Source organism: Pterocles gutturalis, unplaced genomic scaffold (assembly GCF_000699245.1).
Source record: "Pterocles gutturalis isolate BGI_N339 unplaced genomic scaffold, ASM69924v1 scaffold5758, whole genome shotgun sequence".
In the NCBI taxonomy this organism is placed as follows: domain Eukaryota; kingdom Metazoa; phylum Chordata; class Aves; order Pterocliformes; family Pteroclidae; genus Pterocles; species Pterocles gutturalis.
The window spans coordinates 7,603-20,322 of record NW_010120290.1 but is presented as its reverse complement, the minus strand read 5'-3'; the positions used below and the strand labels follow the sequence as shown (position 1 = coordinate 20,322).

At 37.9% G+C, this 12,720-nt stretch overlaps 1 protein-coding gene across 1 annotated transcript in view; it reads right to left on the bottom strand.

Moving 5' to 3' along the window:
* Positions 1–8,104, bottom strand: part of TRPM6 (transient receptor potential cation channel, subfamily M, member 6) — a gene marked incomplete at its 5' end in the record, with an annotated part of 62,695 nt that extends 54,591 nt beyond the window's left edge. The window contains 7 exons of the mRNA XM_010076838.1: positions 876–1,050; positions 2,276–2,447; positions 3,212–3,336; positions 4,162–4,375; positions 4,726–4,906; positions 7,792–7,830; positions 8,025–8,104. Of these exons, the coding sequence (XP_010075140.1) occupies positions 876–1,050; positions 2,276–2,447; positions 3,212–3,336; positions 4,162–4,375; positions 4,726–4,906; positions 7,792–7,830; positions 8,025–8,104 (986 nt within the window). The remainder of the gene's footprint in view (positions 1–875; positions 1,051–2,275; positions 2,448–3,211; positions 3,337–4,161; positions 4,376–4,725; positions 4,907–7,791; positions 7,831–8,024) is intronic.
* Positions 8,105–12,720: the final 4,616 nt, after the last annotated feature.

Below are 12,720 nucleotides of genomic sequence, written 5' to 3'. Positions count from 1 at the left end.
CTTTTTTTAAAATTGGAACAAACCGAGGCCACCTTTTTAAAATTTGATTTTTTTTGTTTCAAGGGACAAGTTTTGCCTTTGAAAAACTTTCACAAAAACATTATTTGGCTATACAAAAATATACATATATTTCCACTTTGGATGTAAAATTTTCATCAAGGTGTAATGGAATCTGCAGCTGAGGCTGCACTAGAGGTGACATAAAGAGTTACAGATAGATGAGGATGAGTAATCTGGGTTACCACTGGGTAAACCAAAGCCAAAGACAAGGAACCTTAGTCACAGACTCATAGAATCATAGAATGGCCTGGGTTGAAAAGGACCTTAAAGATCATCTAGTTTCAACCCCCCTGCTGTGGGCAGGGTTGCCAACCACTAGAGCAGGCTGCCCAGAGCCCCATCCAGCCTGGCCCTGAATGCCTGAAGGGCAGTCCTCTTCCTACCCCAGCCTGAGGCCACTAACACCAGCCCTAAGCTCAAAAGCTTTGTGTAACCCAAATCCAAGACCACTTACAGAATAGTGATGGCAGGAGAAAAGATTGAGTCAAAACCCAAGCGCAGGCACTCTGGGGTCACCCAGCAGTGTCCCTCATCAAAGACGAGAAACATCATAATAACTCAAAATAGTTAGATGTAGTTTCATTTTCCTGTTCAAAAAAGCCTTAGTAAATTTGGCAGAATAATTCTTTCAGCACTAGTTTGAGGCAAGGAAGGAAGAAACTGTTCTCACTTCACAGAAGTAAAAGCCAGCAAAAGACCATGGCAGGATCATTACTAGAAGCATTAGAAATTATCTCAGCAGTTTTGAGACAGACATTTCCAGGTCCCTCCCAATAAAATAGGCCAAGCAGGAGGAACATTATGCCACTACTCACCCCGTATCATCCATGTGCTTGTGGGAAAAAGCCAGGATATCTGCAGCTCTGCCAGTGCCCTCATAGACCACCACGGGGACAGCTGGGCTGGCCCTCACGTACTCCCACACCATTAGGATCACATTGGGGCCTCCTTCCACCACCAACCCAACTACAGGTACACCTTGGCCCGTTCCTGTTTCAAAACACACCTGACCAGTTACAAACAGGTCTCAGTCACACAAAAAAGTCAGAACATTGGGTAAATAAACACTCATGAAGGAGCCTCACACATTGTTCAATGGGGAGGAAGTCATGCCTTCATCACCTCTAATATGACTTACACTTTTTATGACTTCTACAAAACTTCTGCAACCAGATCAAAAAGACCATGAAAACCTCCTGATGAAATTGTAAGCAGCCCTAGCATTGGGAAGAACAAACATCCCTCAGACTGTGCCTCTGCCCTTTATGATAGCTCTCATAAGGATGCAAGGATGTTGATGACATTTGAAATGCAGTCAATATCCATTTGTTTACCTACAAAAATATAGAAAAGTAATCAGGTGCTTCTTTACAGACTTTTTCAAGTTTTACAGCAGCAGGGTGTTTTTTTTAATGATCAGAAATAAATTTCAAAGAAGATGCAACAGAAATGGAAAACTAACAGAAAGTCTGACTTGAAAAAAACAGATAATAAGAAAATATACCAGAGGTTGAGTAAGAAGCTGTAAATATGAACACACTAAAAATTGGGTAAGTTTCTAAGTTTGTAAATACCATAATGTGAGCAGATAAAGGAAGCAAAGATTCAACAATGTAACCCTGATAATGACTTTTCAACATACCTCAAGATTTAAATTACAAGGTAAGAGTGAACTTCCACAAATAATTTATACAAACTAGTACATAAATACTTGTCTATGTAATAAAAACTTCATTCCTGATTTCTGTACCATAATCCCATTAGTGTATAGGGAAACAATAGAAGTTATGCAAACCGACAAATAAAACATTGTCTGCAACAAAGACTTTTTCAACCAGTCTTTGTTTCTGTATTTGAGAAGGTCACAGGCTTGCAATGTAGAAGAGTGATGAGGATAAAAGTAATGAACAGGGGAAGAAGGATTGAAATTCCACTGAATGAGAAAATTTTTCCACCTAGCAAAATGCTGAGAAACTATCGAGTGCTGATACAGAGACCACACAAAACTGCAAAGTGAGAAAATACTCAATACTTACTAAGTAATCTGAGTGATTTAGATGCCTCTACATCTGAGAAACCAAAATACAAGTTAGGCCAAATAAATAATGCTTTATGAAAAACTGCCCTTTTCATTTCCTGATACTCAAGACTTCAAGCACCTCCAAACTCTTAGGATAGGTTTTTCTGTCATAAAGCTGACCACAGCAGTACTCACTTGTGTGTATTTTTTGAAGGGATATGTGCTTCTCCAAATTCCTCCTAAGCATCATTTCATTCCCATACTTGCCTACTGTGCCATCATCTGCCATCAGAAAATGAGAATGCATGCTGTTGAGGGTACTCAACTTGCTGAGTGGATTACCAAGAGTCTGGTACAGGCAAACTACCTAAGAAAAACAAAACAATAAAAAGATCTTCAAATAAACTGATAAAACACCACCCTTTATGTTTCCTCACTTCTATGTATTTCTTCATCATATTGTGATCTTCTGAAAGCTGCCGTCACGCTTTTTGCTCCTCTACTCGAACATGGGTTTTCACTTGAATCTTAACAACATAACCACAATTAATACCACAGAAAGCACCTCTGGTTAGGCTTGCAGTCCTTAGTCAAAGTCACTGCCTGCTTTTCTTTCCAACAGTTGAAACACAATGGCTCATTTTTCCTGGGTGTATTCATGTGAGCTATCACTTATAAGGAATGATTTCACCTTACTTGTCAAGTATTCTTAAAAGGTTTTGTAGATTGTGCCCTCACACTGGCACTCACATAAAGTTCTAGTTTATGAATAAAAACTACATAATAGCTTATTTGTGTACATTATTAACCTGATTGCTCATCCTGAACTACATGAATATAGAAATACATCATTTGCAATCATAAGAGAATTGCCTAATTAATTAAAAAATTTCAAAAAGGAATGGCAATTTCCTGTAAGAGAAATTTTTTAAACTATTCTTTTACGTACAAAAAGCAAAATACAATGTCTGAACACGCCACTGAATCCTACTGCTGAGCAAAATCTAAGCCTGTGTGACGAGAAAAAATACCAAACCAGTGAAATGAAGCAAGCAGGAAATAAAGTATGCAAGAAAGCTATAACATCCCCTGAACATTAAGGTTTTTATTATTAAAATGTGTCCAACTCACATCTTTTCCAATTAGATCCCTCTGGTTCTCAATGATACCCCAAGGAGGAATCCCAACAGCACAGATCTTTCTCAGGTGTGGTGAGGCACGGCCTTTCAGTGCATCCCCCACGTGTCTGGACACTCCTAAACAGACAATTAAATCATCATTTTTCTTCTACATTCAGAGACCTGCTACAGGACACCAATTAAAGGGTTTCCCATAATTTAATTTATTCTATGGTTATGTTTTAACCAGAAGTAAACCGTCCCACATACCTTGTATATTTGACATGCACTGCAGGAACCAATAATGTACCAATGCTTTAAACTCAACACATATGTGTAATTAATAATATCTGTAACTAATAATACTCCTGTATGGTGCTAATGGTGCTTTGTACCTCCATAAAAAATTTATTATTTACATAAATGCACAAAACAGTTCTCCTGTAAGATCACCAGACTGAATAAAAGCTAAAGAAGAAGTTTCACTTCCGTGGCTTACTGACCCCCCAGTTTTTAAGAGTAGTCTACAGGGAGTTTCAGATACTAATGGATGATCATAACTCAAGACTTTCTTAACTATAAAACACAAGTTAAATTTGGATTTGAAAACTGTTTCAAAAACACCAATCATAGTCCTCAGAACCTAAATATTTTAATGAAGCAGAAAAAATTGACTGCAAATAAGTTCTGGTTATCTACTACCAGTGTTTCTTATTACATGAAGAACATTATGCTCTTTAATTAAAAAAAAATATTCAAAATATTCAGACTGCCTGTCAACAACAGAGGAATGTGATGTTACTCTTTGAACTACGCATTCTTCCTTAAAAACAAAAGCTCCATTTTATACTAACGTGTCACAAATGATCAAACAATTTAATTGCATTTGCCCTAAATGTATATGTTCATATGCAGAGAAAGAACATCAGAGGAGACTGAAACAAAGAAAAATAATTACACTACCACTGTTGATGCCTTCTGTAATTATCCATGCTCCTGTAGTCTCAGCAGCCTTCACCAATCCTTTGCTGAAAACCTGCTTGACCTTTGAGGGAAGCTTGAAATTTTGAATGCCTCCATGAACAGAGATCACTAGCTTTGGCAACTCCATCTGCCATTCTTTAACCATCAGGTGCAATAGTTGATCCAAATTGCTATCATAAGAGAGTCTAACATACTGGAAGAAATAATAGTGGTTAAAATAAGCATCCTCCAAGAGAAGAAATTGTAACATCTTACAAAGTTCTCAGCATTAAAGAGTTAAAGATTTTGTGCAGAACTTTCATAATACTGTTAACATGACAGCACAAAAAGACATCAGTGAGCAATACAGACAGCAAGACAGATTATGCTTCATCGTGGTGAAGTTCAATGAAAAATATCACACTCAAACCCTAATCTGACCTACTTTTACATTCCCCAGCTTTCTTAAAACAAACAATCTGATATTCATCCAAAACTACTTTTTGTCTTTCTTATGCTGAAATTATAAAAAGCAGTTGGACATATAAAGCCAGCATCTATTACCTTAGCATGGTAAGTGTGATCTCCATCTTGAAAATTGATTGTACCAAATGCATCCGTTGGACTCGTCTTTGTGTGTTTTTGCACAGACCATTCTCCATCTTCTCTCTGTGGGGCAGCCTGATAAACAGGCAAGCTACACTCTACTCCTGGGTGATCTTCAATCAGCCGTCCACAGCAACATCTCACATTAAAAATAAATTATTTTACATCAAACACACTTGCATACAACTCCAGGATCTTCATCAGAATAGTCCAAGTAGCTTTTTTTTTTTTGCAAAGAACAATCTCATAGCTTCCTGACACAGAATATAATAAAACTAACTCAGTGGAAAAAATCTCAACAATGGCAAAATGACATTAAATCATAATCATAAAATCATAAATATATTTTGTTGGATGTAAAATTTGTCCTCTACCTGAGGAACACTAGTAAGAGTTGGGGGGTTGGACCAGATGATCTTCAAAGGTTCCTTCCAACCCAAACCATGCTGTGGTTCTATGTGACACTGTAACAGCTTGCGAGCCCCATATAGCAATTCTGACCTGAGCAATGCAGCTCAGATTAACTGGTCTCATATGTGAGATTTCAGAGGAGTATCTTAGGACACCAAGGTTTGCTATGGTTATTACCACAGGTTATTCTAGGTACTGAAGAAAGATCTAGGAGATACCACCATTAATCAGGAGGAGAGGAGCAACTCTTAGTCTAGAGAGAACTTCAGGGTGACCTTTATACTAACCCTTGGACACCAGCAAAGTGAATATACAAAATATATAGAAGTGTAATGTTAAGGGAAATCTAGCAGAAGCTCAGCTAGTACTAAACACTTGCAACTGGACAAATAACCCAGATTCCAAATTCAATCAGCATTACTGTCATACAGGCTTCAACAGGCTCATTTCTTCTACAGCATTCAATGTAGAAGAAATGAGCAAAACTTCAGTGTAATTTATAGTGACATCTGACAGACCAGTTTTCCTTTAGACATTTCAGAAGTTAATATACCCTGAGAAATGGAGATAAATTCTTCCTTTTCAGTCTTTTAAGATACCAAACAGCCTCTAACAATCCAAACTCAATGGCTGCCTTGGGACTTAGATGTATTATGTGCGGATGTAGGGGCAGGTTAGATGTAAACAACATCTGCAAAACCCTGAAGAGGAACATTCAGAAAAAGAGAAGTTATTCAAATTCAATTAATAACTACTAAATGGAGTTTTTCTACTTAGTATTAGTAAATAGTTGCATAAACTAGCCATCAAGTACATTCACATCACTTTTGAACTGTTGTGGAAAATCACAGATCTCAGGAGGCCCAAAACGTGTTTAATTGCTGACCTAATAAATACAACATAATCACAAACTCACAAAAATTATTTTCCCCTTGTTAGGAACAGAAAAATTCTCCTAGAACAAAGCTGCGTGTACATCTTAAGATATACAAGATGACAAGAAGAGGAAACATTTGGGAAAATGTTGTTGCAAAATAATGGCTGACTGAGCCGAACATCAGACAGCCCCGCACATTCTATATATATACAGACAGACCGACAAATAGGATTCATATTAATTTAAACAGAAGGAAAATGCTCAACAAAACATGAAAGAAACAATTACATGATAAAAACCACAAAGGTATGGGATGTCTTTACAGAAAAAGGTGAAAGAAAAAAAACCAAACCCACCTTACGGGGTGCATATTTCTAGTTTCTCTTCTTCCCTCTCCCACTGCAGTATTCCCATTCATTCAGCTAAACTGTTTGATTAGGAGGCTGATTTGGTGCAAAGCTGATCTTGGTTTGGTTTTCTACTTCCCCAGGTTAATTTTCATACCAATGAGCTTCCCAAACCAAACAACAGTCACTCGGTGGGTTGGGGGGGGCCAGGGAAGAGAGAGGACTGCAGAACTGCTGTCATCTTGATCAGACAGGATTATAGCACTCTATTTTGAAGTAAAAATTAACTTCAGCTTGGATACCCATCTGGGTATCTGCAGGTTATCAGGAAGCATTAAAGTCCTCCCTGCATTTCCACTTCCAGATCACCTGCAAAAATCTCTGAATTCTTCTGACACTTGCCTCAGAGGGAGTTGACCCTTTCTGAACAGATGTTGCATAGATCATTTGGCTTACAAGCCCTTCACCATTCTGTATATGAGCCCTTATAGTGATCTGGTTTCAAGGAGTAGTTTTGGTTTTTTTTGGAAAATGTGTCTCTTGTTTAACATACATCTTAGAAGCAAAATAAAATGTGAAAAAATGAAAAAGCAAACAATCATGCTCATGCAGGTGAAAACAACTAGTTAGTAACAGCTTGTTAGTCACTAGTTATCAGAACTTCATTGTTTTCTGTTGCTTCAGGGGCCTTTAACACAAAACAAATGTCAAGGCAAGTTAAAATTTTTATTCCAACAGCTGATAATCTGTTATCATAAACATACAATATCCAAACCTGTTTGGGAACACCAGCTGAACAAAAAAGGTTGGACTGAAAATAACTAATGAATACAAGCCAGAAAATACTGTCTGGAAAACCCACACATGAGTTAAAAGCATCAAAGTGATGTAATTTTTGTTGCTTGCCTTCCCAAAAGAAGGGACTCAGAATGCCCAGTGCAGAGAAGATGAAAAAATCTTCAGAAAACCTATCATCATAGATGTTTCTACTACTCTCTTTCTTCTCCCTTTATTTTGTTCTTCCTCTTTCCATAGTTGTTACTGTTCTCCATTGCTTTCAGCTCACTCTCCTTCATATCACTCAAGATATAACTAGAATCGTCTCCCAGTTAAAGACACATTCCTGCCTTTCATTCCTCAGGAAAAGGAGACGACAAACACATCCACACAAAGTATTTGGACAAAAAATTTCTATTGCAAATAAAGGTTATAATACAATTTATTTTATCCAGATTTATGCTAAACATTCTCCAGCACACCCCCAGAAATGCTACTCTGACAGTATAAGAGGAAAGGTATTTTTGTTGTCATTACTTCCTTGACTAGGAAAGCCTATCACTAACTCTAGGTCATTAGAAAAATACTAGATATATATTTATGCCCTCTTACCTGATTAAATTCTGACACACCTGGCATCCTGCAGGGCACCTGTGATAAAAGATGGATAATTAACACATGCTTGTATAAACCAAAATATCTGTGACGGTATTCACAAAGTATTAATTCACCTATGAAAAAATTCTCATCAACATTAAAGGTTGTGTTCTTCTGCACTCACCCCTGGAAAATTATTCTGATTCTTTCTAAATGTAACAGAAAAATAGTGAAATTCATTGTTTTACCTGTGAGGATCTTTTGAACTGGGAATGATGTGTGCACATTCTCTTTTACTGAAGACCCCTTCGATCCAAGATTTGGTTGACTGAAAAGACATTTATAATTTAATTGTATTCCTGAACTTAAGAACATAATGCCAAAAATTGCACTATAACGTCTACATGGACGTATATGCACAACACATCACTCAGAATGATTCCCATTATGAGGTTAGATGAAACCCAACATTCAAGCTACAGCTGTGAACAGTCCTAGCCTTTCACCCCTAAGCTTTACATAGCTCCACAGAAAGATCAATATTAAAATTTATCCCCACCCTTCACTAATAAACATCAACATTACTTAGAGGATCTGTCAAACACATGTACAACAGAGGAAGTGGTAAGCATTAATCAGAACTGCTTAAAGGACCGCATTTTCTTTCTGCCAGAAGACTCACAAATGGCAATCTTACTAAAGCTGTAAGAGTCAAAAAGGAAGTATTTTCTTTTTACCTGAAAGACACAGTTGATTCCTTATTTTATTATTCTTAACAAAGTTAAGACTAGATTCATCCTGGTTATATGTTTGCTGAGCTAGGACTACAGTGAAATGCAAAAGAGGGGACTGAAGCACTTAGAATGCACTTAGCACTAGACCTAGCACTTAGAATGCATACCAGGTGTATTTTTTTCCACTGGCCTCCTGCGACACTGAAAACTGACTCAGTGAAGTTTGCTGCTGATGACTAAACCGAATAATCACTGTGGTACACAGATTTTTTTCAAAGAATCTCACTGGGATTCTTTGATCTGCTTTGTCTGCAGGTCTATCAGGATCAAATTCACTGAAAGGAATTATAGTTTTTGGTATTATAGTATTGTTTCATGCTTCCTAAACCATTTTATTCTATTTGTTTCACCTAGCAAGTGAAACAGCGAAATGTTTCTAATACTACAATACGCTGGGACTCTGATTTTTCTGAAACCCATTACTATTTTTATTTATTGGTTTTCAGTCAGAACTAGGGAACAAAAATCTTTTTTATGTTATGAGATGCCTTGGATAAGAATGAACATTTACTAAACTTTTCATTAACAGGAAAGGGTGTGACAGAATGGCCAAGAGGTTGGCAAGCCTTACAGCATTTGCTGAAGCAACATGCTCAGCCTTGTGAGAGAAGAACAACATCCAACTGCTGTCACTTTAATTTAGTGAGAGCACTACTAGTTCAAAGTAATTTTGAGCAAGCTGTTGGCATCGCACAATCTCAGGTAGCTTCCCTTGAGCTACTTTACGTCCAGCATGACATATTCTGGAAATCAAGCGTTATCTGGGCATCTTTCCAGGTGTGAAGGCCAGCACTGGAGATATACAGCCCAGTGGCACCAGCAGCAAAACACGCTGCCAGATCAGCAAGGCATTAGCACTCAGCTAATCTATATGTGAATACACTTGAGAAGGCGTGTCAAAGAAGTTTTTATATCCAAAGCTCAGTGTTCCTCATCATAAAGTTACACAACATAAGATAAACCACAAATCAATAATTTTAAAGGGGGGAGAGGTGGCAATGGCAATATACTGTGCGAGTTGAAGTTACATAATCTAATATGGGAGATGAAAAGGCTTCTCTGCTGTCAGCTTTTTGAACATCTAAGCTCCCTCCTAAAAAAAACCTTACCTTGTTTTAAAAAAATATCTTTTTTTAGATTTTGGAGGGTGGATGGGGGTTAAGAAAAAAATACCAATACTTAAAATTCCGGATGCTTTCCACATCCTTTTTCAATCTGATTCAAAAGCACCCGTGTTTTTCTGCAACTGAGGCAGTAAGGGCAGTCATCAACACACAACGGAGCTGATCCGGCCACTCTAGTCACAATGGATCAAGCTCAAGTTCCAACAAAGCCAGTGGAAAAAAAAAACCTGTAGCTTTGGATCACATGCCATCAGTCTAACCTTGCTACTGTCGAGGTCATTGACAAAATTCCCATTTATTTCAGATGAACAAGATCACTACAGAATTTATTTGACCTTGGAATTTCAAAGCACCAAGGATGCACCTCACCCAGAGGCACAGAGACTCCCTTAGCAGTACACATCTCAGTTAACTCCACTTCAGGATTCTGAGTAAATGGAACTGAAAACATTGCAAAGTGCAATTGATACAATACCAGGAACTTACGCCCTGTCCTGCAAAGAAACGTAATGTCTTCCCATACAGGTATTTCAACATCAATCTTTGTTGATTTACCTAAAGTGTTTGCTGGAGTGTTATCTATTCTGCGCTCTTTCACCTCCTTGCTTTCTGTAATTTTTACATTTCAAAAATCAGTACTTAGATAGCATATCATCTGTATATGATCCTGATGAAGCCTGTAAATTTAACATTTTCATCTCAAAAGGTAAATACGTGAATATAGCAAAAAACATCATTTGCAAAGTCTACCACTTTTTTCTTTAATTAAGTTCCTGAACAGGTGGCACTACTAAAATACATATATAGAGAGAGATTACAATCAATCATAAAAAAAGACTATATCACTGTATTTCATCTTGTAAAGTGCAAATTTCAAAACTGAAACACTGCGAGATGCATCACATCTATCACTATTCTTAATTTTATACAAGGTGAAATCTGCACTTAGTATCCAAAATTTACAATGTAACAATAACATTAATTTCTTAAAACAAGGCTTTACTTAGGTTTCTGACTTAATTGTACAATCAGGAAAAGGGTTTTAAACCTTCATGCTTTTTACAGTCTTCAGGGCTAGGCAAGTAAAAAATGAAAAGAGGAAACTTCTGAACAGCTGTTTGCTCTTGCTTCCTAGCTTTGTAAAGACCTATGCAGTACGTTTATCTCCTCTCACAGAATTCTGGCTATATTTCAAAACTGTCTTCCTTTCATTAAACTTCAACAACAAACTAAAATTTCCCCTGTCACTACAGTGAGGTACATACCAGCATCAACCTGTATCCTTTCTACAACCAAACCCTAAAGGAAACAAAAATATACCTACATGTTCCTTCTAACTGGCAAATTTCTGTTCTGATATACAGAATACCTGAAGCCAAGTTCATATTTCAATTTTCCTTCCAAAAAGTCCTGAGACCTTTGTTTGGGAATTTTGCCTTATCGTTCTCACCAGTTTGAGGATTAGGATTGCTGCTTATGCCTCCCTGCCACAGAAGAGTCTTTACAAACTTCTAGACTGATTTAATCAATGGAGTGTCAAGAGTTTGGCTCTGAAATTTAAGGCACGTGAGTAGTTTTTAGAAAATTATTTTTAACCACTTTTCCAATATCTCTGATGTCTAAGATCCTTTCATAACGTGCTATTAAAGGGAAACTGTCAGGTCAAATTTGGTTAAACCTAAGTAACGTCCAAAAATTAACGTTTCCAGAAGAAAGAGATCAGAGCACAAAATTTAGAGAAACACCTGCACCACTCATTTCTTTCAAATACTCACGGGGGAGTGAGAGCAGGCAAAATGCAAAAACCCAGCCTAGCACAGAGGTGATCTGTCCTCCAAAATCCAGGGGTGCCATCAGAGAGGTGCGTGACTGTGCCACTGTCCCATTGGGGTCACCGAGCAGGTACACAGTGCATGGCTCACCAGCCTCAGAGGACAGGGCAATGTAGCCCTGCAATCACCTGCCATACTAGTGCCCACACTGATTTCACCACCCACCCATCCAGCACTAACAAGTGAATGCTTCAATTTTTGCTGCTACTTTCTCCTACCTCAACCCATCCCACCAGCTCATAAAGGATTTGCCAGAGCCAAAGCCTTTAGATGTGCTGCACCAATTAAACACCACTAAGTAAGGCTTAATGTGCCTTTGTCCTGCTCCAGACTTAGCTTCACTAAACCAAGATCTAGAAGAAACACTCAGCACCTTCAAGACCAGACAACAGACAGCAATAATTTCTATCTTGCGTCTTAGCCAAAACACTACTTCAAGAGATAAAAAGTGGTGCCAAGCACCATACCTCAGCATTGCACACACAGTGTGTGTAGTGAATCCATTACACACAACCACTTTTCTATGTCACTTCTCAGGAATATGGGTTTTCCTAAAGATCTGAACTACCAGAGCCAATATTTTTGCATCGCTGAGCTGGTTTGGCAGAATCTCAGACAAAGAAAAAAAAGTACAATTACACATCACATAACTCTTTTTCCAGTCAAGAAATTATTTGTTACCCTCAAATGTATTAGATGAAAGCAAGTACTCGTTAAATAGCAACAGATAATCCTGGGACTAATAGATTTGTCTCAGGACATAGTATATTTACGTAGTACCTGTAAAGAACCTTTATAGCTGATGGCAAGAATTAGAAATACCCAAAAGAACCAAAACTGATTTTCACTGCCTGGGAAGGAGGGAGACACCATTTTTAGGTGAAAGAATACCTGTGAGGGGTCAGTGTAGGGCAGTGTGTGACCAACCCTTATTCAAATATACAGTGAGGGGAGGGAAAGAAAAGCTTCCTCTTATTACAGCCACTGCAAGAACTCGGTGTCTGTGTTCAGCACAGTGTCCTAAAATATGTTAAACCCTTTTAAAAATTAAATACACATAGAGCAAGCCACTTGCAAGAACATTAGATACCTGAAATGCAGCCAGAGTTTTGAAAGCCAACACTAAAGACTATTTCACAAGAGCTCAGCCTATAAGCACACTGGTATCTCTTGAACTCTTAACCCTGGGAACTC